This window comes from Leopardus geoffroyi, chromosome B3, assembly GCF_018350155.1.
Source record: "Leopardus geoffroyi isolate Oge1 chromosome B3, O.geoffroyi_Oge1_pat1.0, whole genome shotgun sequence".
Classification (NCBI taxonomy): Eukaryota; Metazoa; Chordata; class Mammalia; order Carnivora; family Felidae; genus Leopardus; species Leopardus geoffroyi.
In genome coordinates this window covers 138,084,984-138,104,304 of record NC_059337.1, presented here as the reverse complement: position 1 = coordinate 138,104,304, position 19,321 = coordinate 138,084,984, and the positions used below count along the sequence as shown (strand labels likewise).

Genomic DNA, 19,321 nt, shown 5'->3' with positions numbered 1-19,321 from the left:
AGAGCCACAAAGTTTCATCGTGCTGTTGCAGTCAGGGGTCAAGATCCAGGATCGGGAAGAGCTGTGGCAATTTCCACGCCAGGTTTGAACGCATCTGGTTCCTTGTGCCTGTAAGCGAAAAGACAGGTTATCGGCCTGCTTCCCCTACCACGGCCAGTGGACAGTGATGGAGAGAAGGAGCGGGATAAATAATAGCGGCAACAATGACTACCATTCAGGGAAGGTGAGAAGAGAAACTGGCGAGGCCACACAGAATACCACGCTGCAGGCGTAATACGGTCGAAATTACGTTCAAACAAGCAAGCGAAAATAAAAACCCCGTAGAAGGAGAAATGGAAGGAAATAAGCGGTCTTGGAATAATTCATGTTATTGACTTTTCCAGTTTTTGTCTGTTACGGGTATTTATGTTATGAACAGAAAAGCCTTCTGTCGAATATCACATTCGTAAACGTTTCACCCCGGTGGTATTGAGGACAGAAGAATAAGACGTCGTGCTACGCACGGAGTTGAGTACATAGCAGTTTTTTTTAAGTAAACCATAACATTTCTGTATTCTTTTTTATTGTGCTTATTTATTCTCAGAGAGAGAGAGCGAGAGAGAGAGAGAGCAGGGGAGGGGCAGAGAGAGGGAGAGAAGAATCCCAAGCAGGGACTATGACATCATGACTTGAGCCGAAATCGAGAGTCAGATAGATGCTTAACTGACTAAGCCACCCAGGCGCCCCAAACTTAAAATTTCTACCAGACGTAGGCATGTGGTTAAAAAGCTGAGATATACAGATGAGCTTATAATGAAAGCTATAACCTTCCCCACCAGCTCTCCCCACCTTCTGGCCTGTTCCCGTCGGGAAGCCCTTTTACAGCTCTTAGACTTTTAAGATAGGGTTTGGGGCGCCTGGGTGGCTCAGTCGGTTGAGCGTCCGACTTCGGCTCAGGTCGCGATCTCGCGGTCCGTGAGTTCGAGCCCCGCATCGGGCTCTATGCTGACAGCTCGGAGCCTGGAGCCTGCTTCGGGTTCTGTGTCTCCCTCTCTCTCTGCCCTTTCCCCCCTCACGCTCATGCTCTCTCTCCCTCTCTCTCTCTCTCTCTCTCTCTCTCTCTCTCGAAAACAAACGTGTTTAAAAAATTTGAGATAGGGTTCTTCTCTTGCCCAGGTTGTGGTTCTGTGTGGAAGAACTGAGTAAAATATGTGAAATTGCTGATAACAACCCCCCGCCCCCCGCAAATACGCATCCATCTGCAGAGGGACCCGCCAAGGTGGCGGGCAGTGTGGCAGGAGGCGGTGACCTAAATTGCAAGGACTTGGAATAGTTTCGTTAATGATTTCTGTCCCGGTTTACCGGGAAGTCTGAGTCGGTCATGGGCAAGGTCAGGAGGCAGTGTCATAGTTAGGACCACAGGCTTTGGGGCCAGGCCTGGGTGTGAAACCTGGCTCCATTTTTTTTTTTTTTTTTTTTTTTTACCAGATGGGGTGACCCAACCTGCCTCTGCCTTGGTTAGTGCATCTGTCAAATGGGAATCAGGGATGTTCACAGCAAAGACTCTTTGTTGTGGTTGTTGTTTTAGCATCTGTTGATTTATGTAAATTCCCTATTTCTTCTTGCCCTCATTCTGACATTCTGTGTTTTTCCAGGAATTTATTTTAGTTATGTTTTTGAACTTTGAAAACACAATTATTTTGTTTTGTTTTTAAACGTTTGTTTGAATCGGGATCCACATAAGGGGCCAAACGTTGCATTTGGCTGGTGTCTCTTAAGCCTTTAAGCCTTTCTTGATCCATAGGTGTTCCCTCATCTCTTTCTTCTTTGTAGTTTGCTCGTTGAAGAAATTAGTGAGGATGCTTTGAACTGTAGCCAACAGAAACCCATGAGAGCATGAGAGCTAAGAAAAATTGCCTTTAAGAGAAAGGCAGAGGTCCCACCGAATCCAAAGGCCAGGGTGTAGCAGAGCCCGAGGAAAAAGCCAGAACAGGACCGTCCTTTGCACACTTTGCCCCACTCTCTCTTTCTCCTGACTGTTCTTTGTGCCCTCCAGTCTGCGTGGCAGCAAATGGCTTCCATACCCCTGCTTCTTCAGGGGACCAGCCAGACAGAGGCTGGATTCAACCCCAATCTGGATTCCCAAGAAGATGCTTTGATCCAGTGGCCGTGTCATTGGCCTCCAACCTTCCACTGCCCTTAGCCCCTGAATCGACGCCAGAGCACTCAGGGTCTACACAGCACAATGATCGTACCCGTCTCGTGGGGCCACTGGGTCAGAGAAAAGAGACGCGACACGCATGGTGTGGGGCACTCAGTGAGCCCAGAATACACGGCCCCGTTAGCCATGAAACACCAGACCACCAAAACCTCTCAGGAGTCAGGAAGTTCACTTCAAGGGCAAGGGTGCTACGCGGCCCGGCGCCCTACTTCCCGAGAGCCAGTCAGACGCAGCTTCTTAGTTGGCCGTTCAGTTAAGCCAAGTGCCCAGTGCTAACGTGGGCCAGTCGTGGCCCTTGGCCGCTGGGCACGTGGGTGTTAGGCAGTCAGGCTCATCCTCTTGGTTCTTGAACGGGTGTGCAAAACATGCCGGCCTGGGAGAGATTCCTTCGTGGCAGCTCGGTGCCTCCAATAACCCCGTGGACTTAGACTCCAGCTCAGGCTCCCATTGGTAGAGCCTTAGTGACCTACCCTTCCAGGGCCAGCACACCGCAGGGCTGGCCTCCTCACTGATTCCCGGGTATCCTCACCCGGGCTCTCTTGGTTCCGGCCCGTTGGGTCCACCTGAGGCTCTGGCTCACAGGAATGGCCTGAACAGTGCTGGGAGCTGGGAGCTGCAGGGAGCAGGTGCAAACAGGGCGAAGACCCAGATTTTGTTCCTAGAGCCACTCAGGTGAGGGTAGATGGACAGATTTGAGGTCAAGGTTGCAGCTGGAACGTGAGTGATCCAGGCTATATCAGAACCGGGTGTGGTGGTTTTGGAGGCCAAGTGCAACGAGCAGACTGGTAGATGGGTTTTCCACTCATTGAACAACATCAATACTCATGTGCCAGGCACTGGGGCATGGTGGAGTAGGGGGCAGGGGCAACAGTAATGTACAAGAATCTTTCTATTAACGGATTTACTCATTCACGTGTTCATTCATTGAGTGTACCCTACCTTCTTTTTTTAAAAGTTTTTTTAACGTTTAATTATTGAGAGACAGAGCGTCAGCAGGGGAAGGGCAGAGAGAGAGGGAGACACAGAATCCAAAGCAGGCTCCAGGCTACGAGCTGTCAGCACAGAGCCCGACGCGGGGCTCGAACCCACAAACCGCGAGATCATGACCTGAGCCGAAGTAGGACGCTTAATCGACTGAGCCACCCAGGCGCCCCAACCCTACCTTCTTGAACAAAAACATGTAAGGTGGCTTACCTGATCCATAAAACAAAAGGAAAATCAACAAGGGGCGCGTGGTTGGCTCAGTCAGTTAAGCGTCCAACTCTTGGTTTGGGTTCAGTTCGTGATCTCGTGGTTTTGTGAGTTCGAGCCCCACGTTGGGCTCTGCGCTGACAATGCGGAGCCTGCTTGGGATTCTCTGTCACCCTCTTTCTCTGCCCCTCCTCCATTTGCATTCGCTCGCGCTCTCTCAAAATAAATAAAATTTAAAAAAAAAAAATCTCTTAACAGCAAAGCAAATAAAAGGAAATCTACCTGGCTGTGAGATTTTGGTTGCCCCCAATGAGGAAAACCTGAATATTTGCAGCAGCCTCTGCACCTTGGATGAGAAGCTGTTCCAGGAGCCGTTGGCGATAGGATCTGTCCCTTCTTCTTTTGGTGGATTCCTGTGTCTTCGTCTGCTGCAAAAATGCACAGCTTCATTTTCAAAGAAAAATTTGCCCCTAAGAATCCTGTGGCAAGAAACCTGCGACCAACCTGTGCCCCCTAAGAAATCCTCCCTGTCTGGATGGAGGAATCGTAATCGTTTTCAGAAGCAGCAAAACCTTGTCAACCTCGTCGCTCACTAGGTGTTTCAGCAGCCTGAAAACCATCTACCAGGCTTTCTATCCAATCAGCTGCTATAGAGTGTGTATTTTTAGTTTTTTTCTAAAATGCTAAGATTTGAAAGACTGGAGGGGCACCTGGGTGGCTCGGTAGGCTGGGCATCTGACTTCAGCTCAGCTGGGAGCCCTTGGAGTTCGTGAGTTCGTGAGTTCGAGCCCCACAACAGGCTCACCGCCGTCAGCCTGTCAACACCGAGCCCACTTCGGATGCTCTGTCCCCCTCCCCCCTCTCCGTCCCTCCCCGGCTTGTGCCCTCCCCCAAATAAATAAATAATAGTAATAAAAGAAAGCCTGGAGACGTTTGGCCTCTGCTGGTGGCCCTTGCACTGTTGGTCACCTCCGATGGCCTGCCTTCCGGATGTCAAACTGACGGCTGTCTATTTTGTTCTCTGTTTCCTCGCTGTTTTACCTGCTGGACTTGCCCCTTTTCCAAAAGATAGCCTTGAGCTCATGGAAGCCTGCTTTTGGAGAGGTGCTGAGCGCCTCGTCCGGAGAGGCATTCCAGTACACTCTGGATGACAGCCTTCACGACAGGGTTGGATGAGAGGCAACCTTCAGTAAGCTTATTTACTCCTCTCCAACCGGAACACTAGACTGCCCTGAGGAACGGAATAACCCTGGATTCCTCGTGGGGCTCAGAACACGGGAGAGAAGATTACGGTCCTTGAACAAAACTTCATCTACTGAGAAACTTTACCTACAAGGTGGAGGTAGCCTATTTGATTAATTTTTTTTTTTTTTTTTTTTTTTTTTTTTACCTGTTTCCATTTAAACTTTACAGAAGAGGAGGGAAAAAAATCAGCGATGATTGTTTGGGGCCGTTTTTCTTCTTGCTTCCTTGGGTTCCTCAGACAAAGGAGGCCTTCAGTAGGGGCGAGGGAAGGGAGGAGCAGCCACTTTGATGGTCTTGGAGAAGCCTGGTTGCTGAAGAAGGAAAGCAAAGGCAAGAGGCACGTCCAAGTCTGGTTGCCCAAATGTTCTTTTTCTTTTTTTTCTTTTTTTTTTTTTTTTTTAACTTTTTAACGTTTCTTTATTTTTGAGAGACAGAGCGTGAGCAGGGGAGGGGCAGAGAGAGAGGGAGACACGGAATCCGAAGCAGGCTCCAGGCTCTGAGCTGTCAGCACAGAGCCCGACACGGGGCTCGAACTCACGAACCGTGAGAACATGACCTGAGCCGAAGTTGATGCTTAACACACTCGACTTGTCTGCTTCTTTCATTTCCCACATGCCTGCCACCCCCCACCCCCACCCCACCACGGCTCTTGACGCCCCAAAGGGAATTTTAAAAGTTGGGCTGTGAGGTCCGGCCACCAGGAAGTCGTAGGACAGCCGCTTAAATCGGGCGGTGGAGCCTGTGCAGTCTAGAGCAGGGCTTGGCCGACCGCAGCCCACTGCCTGTTCATATAAATAAAGTTTTATTGGAACACAGCCATGCCCATTTACGTATTGTCTTGGCTGCTTTCCCACCAGGACCGCAGAGTTGACAAGTCGCTGGAGACCATGTGGCCTGCGAAGTCTAAAACGTTTACCGTCTGGCCCTTGACGGGAAAAATTGCCAACTCCTGGTCAAGAGCGGTGACTCTCGGCCCTGGCTCAGTGTCAGCATCACCTGGGGAGCTTTAAAAAATGCAGATGCCTGGGCCCCGCCCCCAGGGGTTTGGATTCAATTAGTCTGGAGTGGAGCCCAGGCATCCCTACATTTTAGTTTCCCCAGGTGACTGTCCTTTGCAGCCAAAGTTGAGAATCACATGTTTAGTCTCAGTGGGTTTTTGTTGTTTGTTTTTTAAGATTATAGAACTGGGATTTGCCATTCTCCAGGATTTCTACCCAAGGACAATGATCCAACCTTGACCTCGATGTCAGAGTGCAGCCCTTAGGTCTGAGCCACCTGTCTATTGCCTGAGGGAGACCTCTGATGATAAAATCCCTACAGTGACCCCGGGGACTAAATGTGCCTGAAGAGGGTTGGAGGTGAGCCGCGTTACGGTGAGGGGCCGTGTCTGCCCACGTGCACGCCTGCACGCACACGGGGACACGCAGCAGGGTGGCTCGTGTAGGTAGGTAACTGTTGTCCGTTTTCGAACGAACGCGTCTCGAGAAGGAACCCGTGTTGGGGCGGCTGGGTGGCTCGGTACGCTAAGCGTTTGACTCTTGGTTTCGGCTCAGGTCACGATCTCATGGTTGGTAGGTTCGAGCCCTGCGTCGGGCGGTACGCTGACAGTGCGGAGCCTGCTTGGGATTCTCTCTCTCTGCCTCTCTCTTCTACCCCTTCCTCACTCGCGCGCGCTCTCTCTCTCTTTCCAAAATAAATAAGTAAACTTTAAAAAAACAAAAGGAACCAGCATTTCGTGACAGCGTTCATAATTGTCACCTCGGCACAGCTCGGTCCCAGAGCCCCAGCCCAGGCAGCTGGTCCTCTCTCCTGCTAATTAACGTGAAATGTTGGTGACACTTCCAGCTGGAGGAGAACCTGACACCTCTTGCCTTCCCCCATCGCAGGTTTCCAGCCCTACGTCTCTTGCTCGGGGTAGGAATTTAAAGTCGCACTGGTGTCACTTTTTGTTGGCAGGCGAGAGTTGTAAATGGGAATTTCACAGTTTGCTTTATCCCTCGCATTTAAAGCAAATATTAACCACCTTGCCTTCCACGGTCTGTGTCTCCCATGTGGAGCCCAGCGCCTTCTGCCCCCCCGGCCGCTGTCCCCTTGGGGCCTGCTCTTTCTGGAGGCAGAACCGTGTCCAGCAGCCAGAACAACCAACTCGTCCCGGTTTGCCAGGGCCTTTCCCTAGTTTTTAGCACTGAACGCACCGCATCCCAGGACCCCCTTAGTCTCCCTCGGCGAAACGGGACAGCTGGTCACCCTGACACTTGGGATTCTCGCAATGGGTCTGCCTTTGTTCGTACTTGAAAACGTTGGTATTTCAGGTCAGGTGTGGGGTTTGTTGAAGACAGATGTGCTTAAAAATGCAAATTAAGGGACAACCGAGTGGCTCAGTCCGCTGAGGGTCCGACTTCTGCTTAGGCCGTGATCTCACGGTCTGTGGGTTCGAGCCTCATGTAGGGCTCTGTGCTGACAGCTCAGAGCCGGGAGCCTGCTTCGGATTCTGTGTTGGCCCCTCCCTCACTCTCTCTCTGTCTCGAAAATATATAAACGTTAAAAAATATTTTAAAAATGCAAATTAAGGTCATTTGTGTGAAGTTTTTTTAAGAATAAGTCGCTGAACCCAGAGGTTGAGCTGATTCTTATGAGGCCTGTTTTGTGGGTAAAACACCAGGTCAGCCTTTATCCTTCAGTTGGACAACCTGGGCATGAAACAGAATCTTCATGAAGGTCCTTCAGTGAGATGTTAGCTCTGAAGGGGTTCGACCAGCCCGATGCCACAGGGAGAGTTTTGGCTTGCGGTGACCGGGCTAGGGTCTTCTCCCAGCTGTACCGCCAAGGCTGGGGCAAGTCACGTGTCCTGGCTGAGGCTCGGCGTCCTCGGCCACCTCCACAGGTGGCCGGGAGAATTCAATGGCGGACATCTGGTGATTCTCACTGTGTCAGGAAGAGGCTTAGCGTTGACTTCTTCCCTTCCTTCCTGGGGAGCCTGGTTCTCACTCAAGACAGATGTTAGGGGCCCCTGGGTGACTCAGTCGGTTAAGCATCCACCTCTCGGTTTCGGCTCGGGTCATGACCTCGTGGTGTGTGAGTTCGAGCCCCACATCGGGCTCTGCGCTGACAGTGGGGAGGCTGCTTGGGTTTCTCTCTCTCCCTGTCTCTCTGCCTCTCCCCCACTCACACCATCTCCGTCTCTCTCAAAATAAATAGATAGAACGTAAAAAAATGTCAAAAAGGCAAGTGGCCATTAGGGTAGGCAGCTGCCCCAGCAACAACCCCAAGATGCCTGTGTCTTCGCTCAATGACCACGTATTTCTGACTCACTGGGGTCCAACAGTGATGTTCATCATCGGGCAGTGCTGCTGGGTGATCCTTGCCCAAAGGGGAGGCTCAGGAGTCCAGTCTCCTTCCCTCTTGTGACTCCGTCATCCTCTGTGTCCTTGGAACTGTCCCCGTGGGGGTGGGCACAAAGCACCGAGGATCGTACAGGCCTCGTCTGCAAGTGGTGTACCTCAGACCCACTTACCTTCCGTCGGCCGGGACTCTGTGGTGAGGCCCCCACCACCTGCCAGGGGGGCTGGGAAATGTAGTTTGGCTGTGTGCCCAAGAACAGAAGGAAACAGGGTTTGGCAAACACATGATAGCCTCTGTCACAGGACGTGTAGCCGCCTAATTCATTGGCTGTCAGGACCCGGTGGAGACATCCCCCGTTAATGAACATCTCTGTGTTTCCAAAGTAGGCTCCTACAGGAAGTCGTGGTTAATTTTACACGGGAAAGGGGTCTGGCTTCCAGTGATCTTCAAAATAAAGGAATCTCTTTATTGCAGGACTTATCAGGGCTTTTACTATACCGCTATTTCTCAGACTTATTGGACTCCTCTTTGGAGAGAGGCCTTTGAGAACTAGCAGTCTACAGAATGTGCTCCAGAAAACACTGCTTTAGAAGTTACTCAGAATTCAGAAGGCAGAACACTTTCACGAAAACACTGGTGTAAAAAAAACATCCCCAACATTTGTGGTCCGTGATGGAGAGTTCAGTCCCGCAAGGATCTCCGTGTCAAGGGTCCATGCGGTGAGCCTCCGCGGTATGTGAAGAGAATACTTTTCTGCCTTTCCTTCCTTCTTCTTTCCTCCCCTCCCTCCCCCTCTCCCTCCCTCCATCCTTCCTTGTGGGACCTGTCAGGACAGGGGTCCACGTCTTATTAACCGTGGCTGAGCATCGTCATCATTATCGCCTCCCTGGATGGGTATGGGAATGATCTGTCCCGTGCCACTTAAATCCCCATCTCGATTTCAGCTGGACACGTCGGGGCAGCCGACCCCGGTCTTCCCATCTGGGTGGATGTTAAAAATCCCTTTTCCTAAGCTTGGGTTTTTATGGCCGGCTGGCGTCATCCGTCATCATAAAAGTGGACTGAGATTTAGCACTGAGGTTAGACAGAATCACTCACAGGAAAAACTAGAGCGGGTTTATTTATTTATTTTTTTTATTTCTGTTACAGGCACCAGCCTAAATATATACACACACATATATATATATAGCTTAAAACTTAATTTGCTGTGTAATTGGGACTAGTTCTTTGGAGCCCTGGGTTATGGGTTTTGGAGCAGCCGAGAAGCAAGGGCACGGCGGGGCAGGACGCGGTATGTTAATTGGTGGCCTCTGGGACCCGTGAGAGAATTGGATTTAAGTCCCCAGTTAGAATGCGCTTGGCAAGCTTTCTTGGAGCCTCCCCGGGTACGTACTGGGGAGATCACCAGTCTGCCCCGGCGGCTCAAGCAGGTACCCGGGCTCCATCCCGATGCCCCCGGGCGCATCCGCGACGTGCCCGAGGAACGGACGAGAGCAGGCAGCACGGGAGTCACAGAGAGGGTGACAGAGCTCTGGCGGCTCTGGCCGGCCGCTTCTCTGTACGCTTGTCTGGAGTAAGTCTCGCGCCGCTCGGCCTCTGGTCCCGGCGAGGGTTTTGCATTTTATTACCAGAGTCTCGATAAAAGGGACGCAGGTCAGAGCAAACATTCGGGGAGGAAAAACAAAGGAAATTAAACGCAGAATCGCTGCTGGTGCAAGCCACATGCAGGCCTTGGCTTTAATACCACCAGAGCCGGTGGGGGGAAGTGGCCCCCAGGAGTCGGAACCAAAGGGACGTTGGCCTGGTATTCCTGAAGCCTGGCCCCTCTCCTGTTTAAAAAGAAATTGCCGTTTAATTTGTTTCTGAGTTTTATGTCTCAAGTGAACCAGCATGGGGCCACGTAATGAGGTTGTGTTTCTGGGAGGTGTTGAAAGACGGGGAAAGAGCGAAAACCGCGTCCAGACGGGGTGGCCGAGGGTTCCCGGGGGGGGGGGGGGGTCCAGCAGCCCCGGGGCCGGAGGGGCCGGTGGGGGCTTCCCCGGGCGCTGGCCTCCCTGGGTGCCGGCTTCTGTGGGGCCAGAGGTGCCCTCGCATGGTCTGGTGGCGGTCCACCTGGCGACCAGCCGGAGGGAGCGGCCTCTCCATCTCTGTTCAAAGACCCCCCGGGCCAGCCCCGGCCGATGGAGGAGGGTGGCCTGGCTGAAGGGGGCTGAGGATGACTCTTCGAATGAGAGAGAGTCTGAGCCACGGAGAAGAAGAGTGTTTGGCAAGAGTGGGAGAGTCTCTGTGAGCATCTCAGGGGGCCGCTGACGTAAGGTTGGGCAAGAGCTTGCCAGAGGAGGAACCCCTTAGAGATCGTCACAGGCGGGGGCTGTGGCTGTCCCCCGGGGCTGAGATGGCCTCCGTATAGTGCCACGCTTCACGGCAAACAGTGCCTGGGGGCTGGGAGCGGGTGCAGGCCGGGGCCTTGCCCCTGCACAAAACAGAAGCAGAGGTGGGAAGGTGTCGGGCCTCCCACCCCCCTGCCTGCCCCCACCCTCCCTCCTGGACGGAAACGGGTGGGTGAAGCCTTGGCCCTCAGCGCCCCTCCCACTGGGGACGGGCAGAACCCACCAGCCGTAGCCGCTGCCCCGGATGGCCTCGCTGTCCCAGTCCTGTGTGTGTGACCCCCGCCCCCCCTTCCTTGCTGCCGCCTCCCGAGCACCGACCCGCCCGAAAGGAGCCCGTCCCCATGAGGAGTTCAGGAAAGCCATCTGCAGGGCCATGCCTGTGCCCGTGACGGGCCACGAACTGTGAGGACAGGTAGGTCTGGCTCCTGAGCCGTGACAGACACCTGTCGCGCTGCCGGGTGACCTGCCGGATAACTTTAGCACAGGGTGCCCTCCCCGCACTGCGGGGAGGCCTTCCGTGGTGGGGTAAGGCCAGCTCAGGTGCATCTGACCCTCACAACCCCATGATGCGGGGACTATGACCCACTGTGTAGATGGGTAAACGGAGGCACTCGGGGACGATACTGGCAGACCTCTCGTTTGCTGAAGCTTTCCCCTGTATTCTGCGGCAGGGAAGGCTGACACTGGAGCAGCCTGGGTGGTCCCTTAGGCCCTCCAGGGCTTCTCACCCTTGGTACCGCTGACACCTTGGGCCGGAAAAATCTGTTTTGTGGTAGGGGGCCGTTCAACAGCATCCCTGGCCTCAACCCACCTAGATGCCAGTCCGAACCCTTCCGCTTGGTCGTGACAGTCAAAAATTCTCCAGATGCCACCAGATGTCCCCAGGGGCCGAGGCACCTCTGCTTGAGCACCGCTGGGGACACTCCAGCCTTATCCAGGGCGCTCCCAACATGGGGAGTGGGGCGAGGGCAGCTGGAAAGCCAGAGGACTTCCTGGAGGTGGCTTTGGGGCACTGAGACCACCCGCCTGGCCGAGGAGGAGAGCGGTGAGGCCACAGCCCGTCCATCTGCCTCCCACCTCTCGCCAGGCTGGGTGGCTGAAGCTGGGAAGAACTGCTCCCAGCTGGCCTGCCTGAATGGACGTCACAGAATGAGCGTCCCCTGTGGGAATTCTGGTCTGCAGTCCTCCTCGTCAGTTCTGGTTCATCTCGCAGGGGAGTCAGAGACCCCCCCCCCCCAAACTGTATGAATTCAGTGACTAAAGGCCACTATCGGGAAGAGCCCTTTGGACGACGAAGGAAAAAGAAACGACGTTTGTCTTGCCCGTTGCCGGTAGGCACCCGGGAGACATATGTGTGTCCCCCTTTTTTTGTCTGCGGTGGGGCTTGTGTACCTGGCTCCAGGCCGCCTGCTCCTTCTACGCCAGGTGGCACGCCAGTCGCAGCCTCCACCCTGCCTGAAGGTGGCCAAGAAATTGTGCCACTTGTCTCTTCCCGGTAAGACCAGGTTTTCAAAGTGTGCAGTATCTCGCCCACAAGCTGGTTGAATGCAGGTTCTCAGGCCTTGGGGCCAGAAAGCGTGAGTCAGCAGGTCTTGGATAGGGTCCAGGGATTAGCATTTTAACTGTCACCCCAGAACCTCTTGATGTTAGCGATCCGTGGACCAGACTTTGAAAAATGCCGCGGCATTAGCTGATCACGCTGAGTTGTGTACGTGAATATCTTGGTGCTTTAGCTGTGTGTGTGTGTGTGTGTGTGTGTGTGTGTGTGTGTGGTTCTAAAAGGAATCAGTAAAATATCAATAGTGGTGATCTGTGAGTGTAATGTGATTTCAACAGATTTTAGATATGTCTCTATCCCGTCTTGTTTTAATTTTTTATCATGAGCATATGTTTATAAACAGATAAGCCATCAAGCCTTTCTCGTGGGTGGGGAAGGGCAGAAATATTATAGAGGAAATATTACCTAGGAAAGAGATTTAGGGGAAGTGTGGACGTAGGGAAAAAAGGGCACAGTGTCAATGAATCTGTTTTAACTCCCAAGTCAGCGTCTCCCACTCCGTGGCTCCCAAGTCCTGAGCTGGCCACCAGTGGTGGCCTGGAGAAGGGAGGAAGGTCACATTTTGAAATTATCTGTTCTTGGTAAAGCAGGGGCCCGAGTCACACGAGGGGATTTGGGAGGGTGGCCTTGAGCCAGAAGGCTGTGCCTCCCTCTCTGTCTCTGTCTCTGTCTCTTGGGGCCCCTGTCCAGCCAGCTCCTCCCGTTCCACGCTGCCCGGGCACTTGGGCGCGCCCCGGCCAGCCAGGCAGACCCGGTGATGGCGATTTTACAACCCTGTTACTGCCCCGCCGTTGCCCAGCAAACCCGCACCGGGCCCCACAAACACTCCGTGAGAAGGCCAGACCCTTCCAGAAAAATGGTTCCCTACACCTTTACAACGTGATAGGTGCGGCGGAAAGAAAGGGGCCACTGGATTTATGGAAACTATATAAAGTTTACGGAGTCTTGGCAGGCCAGAAGTAGAAAGAGCCTGCAGGATGGGGGTGGGCATTTCGAAATGGAGAAGGTCACGATCAGACCTTTGTGGTGAGACACCGAACAAAATACTGCGATTCCAGGGCTTGCTGTGTGGCTGTGAGGTCAACCACCGGGGCTGCCTTTTGGGGTGATGCCCTGGAATCTTCACCGCATGCCCGTGAGGAAGGCACAGCTTTCCCCCTTCTGTAGAGGGGAGACTGAGGCAAAGGGATTTTGAAAGTCAGGAACTTGCCCAAGGTCGCACAGCTAGTGGTGTGTGTGGCTCTCAGCTGGGTGTTCTGAGGCAACCCAAATTCTCACCGTCTCTCTCTCCCCTGTGTATTGAGCGATGTGTCCCAGTTTCAGGTTCAGAAATTATGGTCTCCATTCCCTATTTCAGTTTGGGACTCATCTGTTGTTTGTGATTTAGTTTCACGGTCCCCTGGTGTCTTCAGTCATCACGTTCCCCTCCCGTGGGTCAGCTTTGCTGTCGAAGCTAATCTGTGCTCAGATTCCCGCCCCCCCGCCCCCCAGACCGTGGCTGGAATGGAAATGAGGCCTCCCACAGGTTGACTGTGGACCAGGGCGGGGCTGAGACACTGCCCTTGCCTACAGGAGCCCCTCCGTGTCCCACTCCTACTGTGAGATCCTCATAGGGCCCCCGGAGGAGTACCCCCTGGGGTCTGAAATCACCTCCCCTCATCCCCATCAGCCCTGGAAATTTCTTATTTCTCCTTGCATATGTGCCCTGTAGCATCCATCTTTTCTCTCCTACTTGGCTGTGAATTCTTGGAGTACAGATTCCAAGCATTTTTTTTTTTATTCTCTGATTTTGCCCACAGGGTCTGGTGTAGTTCCTGGCATGTAATGGTTATGGACTAAGTATCAGCTGGGAGAATGGAAGGATGGATGGATGGATGAATGGATGGATGGATGGATGGATAGGTTGAAGGAAGGAAGGAAGGATACATGGTTGGATGGATGGATGGATGGATGGGTGGAAGGAAGGAAGGAAGGAAGGAAGGAAGGAAGGAAGGAAGGATACATGGTTGGATGGATAGATGGATGGATGGATGGGTTGAAGGAAGGAAGGAAGGAAGGAAGAAAGGAAGGATACATGGTTGGATGGATGGATGGATGGATGGGTTGAAGGAAGGAAGGAAGGAAGGAAGGAAGGAAGGAAGGAAGGATACGTGGTTGGATGGATGGATGGATGGGTGGAAGGAAGGAAGGAAGGAAGGAAGGATACATGGTTGGATGGATGGATGGATGGATGGGTTGAAGGAAGGAAGGAAGGAAGGAAGAAAGGAAGGATACATGGTTGGATGGATGGATGGATGGATGGGTTGAAGGAAGGAAGGAAGGAAGGAAGGAAGGATACGTGGTTGGATGGATGGATGGATGGATGGACAGACAGATGGGGTGGGTGGATGGATAGACACCCGCTTCCTTCCACACAGTTAAACCAGCCGTCCCAACGAGGTTCTCTCAGGCTTTCACTGAATGCACTTCTGTTTCAGGGGACGTCCTTCGCTCTCCCTGAAGCCATATGGAGAAACCAGCCTGAGTGTTTGAATGTGTGTGTAAATACTTTACAATCCCATAAACTTGTTTAAAGACAGGTGGGGGTGAAAGTAAAAAAACCGGGGCAGCCTTTGGGGAGGGCAATTTGGAAGTAGCTATTAAAATTGTAAATGTGCCCACCACTAAGACCCTGCAGCCCCGCTTTTAGCTGTCAGGCCTGAGACATAGATTCGTCTGCTTGTGCACAAAGAACCAGGCAGCAGGGCACTCGTGCAATCGTGCTGGCTGCAACACGGCCCGTAACAGTGAGAAAGTGGAAAGAGCTAAGTGCCATCAACCGAGGGACGGTGGCTAAGCTCTGGAACACCCACGCCATAGCAAATGATACACAGGCAGAAAGGTCTCAAGTGGGGCTGGGGGCAGGGCACTCTCCAGTCTTCTGGAAAGCTCCGAGACTCTGTAGCTCATGGCCCTCAGCAAATGCTCCCCGCCCCCCGCAACCCCGTTTCTACCCACCTCTTTTCCCTTCTTCCTCTTCTACTCACGAAACACAGTTTACTGGGATTAGCTCTTGAGTTCTTACACCGACTTGCTAAGTGACCTTTTCTTACAGCAAAGGAGGAAAAACGAGAGAAAAGCAGTTACGTGCCTAAGTACTGTCTGCCGGATCTTCAATTAAAAAGACTGAAAGCCACAATATTAAAATTTGATTTATGGGCACCGCTATCTACCTAATAACGAGGCCGAGAGGAAAAAAGAACCATAGCCATTACAGAAAACCGTAGCCCTTTTTCTCCCCTGGGAGATAAATTGCCTCCCATTTTCTTATTGCTAAAGAAACGTGAAATGGTTTTAAGCATATGCGACGCGTTCTTCCAAAATGTTGAAATCCAGAGCTGAGTGATTCAGGAGTCATCTGGCTCGGACATTTCAAGGAAGCTTCCAGAGTGGCCTAGCAGCCTGGGCTGCAGAGGCTGCTTCTGTGTCCGGCCGAGCACCCAGACCTAGGCGCTAGCCCCCTTACCCAGGGTCCGGGTCCTGGGCAGCCAGCCGGCCAATGCCACACACAGGATCCAGGTCTGGGTCCCAACTTGGCTGTATTTAAGCTATTTAATCCTCCGTTTCTTAATCTGTAAAATGCGAGTAACCTTACTAATTGTGTGACAGTTTTGTTCCGTGTGTCTGAATTCATGGCTATTTAAAAACCATTGTTTGAATGTTTATTTTTGAGAGAGAGACAGACAGACAGAACAGACGGAATGTGAGCAGGGAAGGGGCAGAGAGAGAGAGAGGGAGCCACAGAATCCGAAGAAGCAGGCTCAGCCGTCAGCACAGAGCCCAAGGCGGGGCTCGAACTCACAAACCGTGAGATCGAGACCTGAGCCGAAGTCAGATGATTGACTGAGCCACCCAGGCGCCCCTGAATTCATGGTTATTTATTCTAGTGAAGATGCTGTGGGGTTGGGCTGGGGATGAGCAGGGTTTCAAGCGTTTTGCACACAGTTCTTTATACCCAGCTAATGGCTTTTCTTTGTTTTCAGTTGAGAGGGAAAATGTGCAGAAGAGAACCTTTACTCGATGGGTAAATCTCCATCTAGAGAAGGTAAGCGGGGCGCGTGGGTTTTTGTTAAGTGATAGATTCACCCGCGACCGAGCGCACAGCCCCGTAGTGCGGGGAGGGGGGGAAAGGGTGGCTCTGTATTTCCGGCTGTCGTTTTCTGCGCCCGTTCGTTGAAACGTCTGCTTGAGTACCTTTAACCACCAAGTGTCAAGCTCAGTGCTGGGAACGTGGTTCTGCCATCATGGGGTTGTCAGCCCAGTTGGGGAAGGAGAGGGTCTCTCTTTAAATAGGAATCAACGAACAAATGTTAGAACACATTTATTACTGAACACCCCAAGGGCTTTCCTGGACACAGGGACTGGGGTGGGGACAGGGCTGGGATGGCAGGGGATTCTCAGCCAGAGCCATTTGTAGGTATCCGGATTGACGTATGCAAGGACTCGACACCTTGTAACAAAGCCAGATCCCCTGGTTAATCACACAATGTTGCTTTCGATCAACAGTGTGACCTGCCCCGTTTGGTGCATCAGGCACCCTGCTCAGCGCACCACACATCTCCTTCTATCCCCCGGGAAGAAGAGGGGGAAGGAGAGATTCTTTTTCTCTTCATAAGACAGCTGATTTTTCAGGATTCATTTCACTCCTGCCATTTCTTCTTAAATTCCACGATCTGCTTCTCCAAATAGACGCAGCCCCGCCGCCTCATCTCCTTGTAGAGCTGGTAGCGTTCTCAGTGAGGTTAGGCGTGTGGATTTTCTTCTCTCCACCCGAAAGGTACGAGAGCAAGTATTGACTGCCCGTGGAGTTAACCCCAAAGAAAAGTTCATGGAGGAAGTCGCTGAAATGATTAGATCCCCGAGAAAAGAACGGTGGTTTCTCGGAAGCGCGGCGCTTGACCAAAATTCTAATTCGTGTAGTTTACCTTTAGACCCGTAACATTTCCCGAGCAGCCCTTGACCACCCACACCTCTACTCGGCACCTGGACGATGGGTTCCCCTTGACCCAGGAGGACTCCCGACCTCCTTGGGATGAAGCACCGTAAATCATTTGCCAGTTGTTTTGACTATTGGTACATTTTCGGCAGTGCTCATAAAGCGAAGTGTTATTTTTGGAAAAAAAGGAAAACCGTTCCCCCGATCTGAGTTCGCCGAACTCCTAAATTAATGCCTGATGTGTGTCAGGATAGCTGGAAATTCCTCCTGGCGGATGGAGTGTGGCTATGGCATATTTTTTTTTCTTTCTTTCTTTCTTTCTTTCTTTCTTTCTTTCTTTCTCTTTTTCTTTCTTTCTTTCTCTCTTTCTTTCTCTCTCTTTTTCTTTCTTTCTCTTTTTCTTTCTTTTTCTTTCTTTCTTTCTTTCTTTCTCTCTGTCTTTCTTTCTTTCTTTCTCTCTTTCTTTCTTTCTCTTTTTCTTTCTTTCTCTTTTTCTTTCTTTCTTTCTTTCTTTCTTTCTTTCTTTCTTTCTTATTGAAAAATAAATACAGAAAAGGACAGCGGGTAAGGCCCCAAATACCCACGCACTCACTCACCGCCCTCGGCAAGCCTCTGTGAGCATCCTCCTATCGGGGATTGCCTCCGTGGCCACGCTCCTGTCCCTTTTCCGGGGCAGGTGGGTAGCCCCGCTCTGAGGATAAATCAGATAGCACCTGAAACCGATGCCTAATAAACAGGGCAAAATTAACAGCCATGTTTCCAACCTTGAGACTTTCAAGGCCAACCTTTCATGTAAAGGAGACCCGGGAACCCCTCGGGGACTTGGGCTTAACTGCAATTTGAAGGCCGTTAGAAATATTTACTGAGTCTCGGGCTTCTGGAAAAATTCCTTAATTTACCGAAGGAGTTAGATCATGAAGAAAGCCCTGGGGGTGCTGTTTACTCGGCCATACCGATCTCATGAAGCCCGTGGAACGTTTGGGGCCCGAGCAGTGTTTGCGCTGGAACAGATTCAATTTCTCCTTCTGCCATCTCGCAGGATGGACTCTGGCCAAGGCCCCATTTGCTGCCGCCGAGGCTCTTACAGACACTGTCAGTGGAAATTACCCTCCAGATTCAACTCAAAAGCAAGGCTTGGCCACGGCCGGGGCTGGTAACTGGAAATTTCGTTAGTCCATCTATCAGGGGGTGTTCTGTTCGGGCGTCACGTTTTCTGCCTCGCGTTAGCAGGAATAACATTTTCGTGAGAGTCTCCGTAACCCGACGCCGTCATGTTCCGTGTGGAATGTGCCCAAGGATCTGTGGGAGTTTGCAAAGAAAACAATTTGCCTCTTGGTTCAAAGTCGCTGTTGCCCTTGAAGCAGATCCCTCTTCTGTGCACCTGTGGGAGGAATCGCCCTGCATTTGGACAAACTGGGGGTCAAAGGGCTCGTATAAGGGGTAAGGAAATGCCACCTTCCTTAATAAAGAAAATTTTTTTAATTTAAAATAAAAAAAAAAAAACAAAAAACAAAAACAGGAATTCTCCAAAGCTGTCACAGGAAGGAGGCCTTCCCGGAGGGAAAAGGTGCCCAGACCAAAACTCCTCCATGTTCCTGAGACTTCCCTCACCCCTGGGTCTCTGGCCGGTTACAGAGATCGTGTCTCCTGTGTGAACACCTCATTCATGTACCCAGGAGCGCAGAGAGCGCCCTGCCCAGCTGTTCTAATGTTGCCAAAAACCCCACTACCAAAAGGGAAACGGAGAATCATGCTGGGGGTGGGGCTTATTAAAAATACACATTTCTGGGGCGCCTGGGTGGCTCAGTCGGTTGAGCGTCCGACTTCGGCTCAGGTCATGATCTCGCGGTTCATGAGTTCAAGCCCTGTGTCAGGCTCTGTGCTGACAGCTCGGAGCCTGGAGCCGGCTTCGGATTCTGTGTCTCCCTCTCTCTCTTCCCCTCCCCCGCTCTCACTCTCTCTCTCTCTCTCAAAAATTAAATAAACATTTAAAAAATACACATTTCTGGAACCCCCGTTCCCTGAGATTCTGTGCAGTAAGTTCTAATCATACTGCATTAAAGGAGGTATTATCAAGCTGGTTCACTCAACAGAAACCTTTCTTCAAGCAAAGTGTTACTCGGAACCCTAAAGAAAGGCCAGTAAGAACGGAGCCTCTCTGATCGAAGGGGGTGCCGCGGGTCAGACTCTTTCTCGGCACCCCTCGGTCCCCACAGGGGACCCTGAAGCTGCTCCGGTAAAGTCTAGGGTTCCGGGAAACACGTTTGCAAATCCCGGTGCTGGAGCGTCTGACCGGCAAGTTCCAGACAGCCCCGGGAGCTCCAGGCCACACGTCCAGCCAGACTCTTGGTGGACACAGCATGGTGCCAGTTCCCCTAGACAGTGGACCTCTCCGGCTTTTCCCACCCAGGCCCCCTTCA

The 19,321-nt window shown here is 52.1% G+C and overlaps 1 protein-coding gene across 6 annotated transcripts in view; it reads left to right on the top strand.

The window, feature by feature from the left end:
* CLMN (calmin) overlaps positions 1–19,321 on the top strand; it is a 111,827-nt gene that overhangs the window by 59,363 nt on the left and 33,143 nt on the right. For all 6 annotated transcript variants that reach the window (XM_045451975.1, XM_045451977.1, XM_045451973.1 and 3 more), the window contains exon 2: positions 15,949–16,010. In XM_045451975.1, the coding sequence (XP_045307931.1) occupies positions 15,949–16,010 (62 nt within the window). The remainder of the gene's footprint in view (positions 1–15,948; positions 16,011–19,321) is intronic.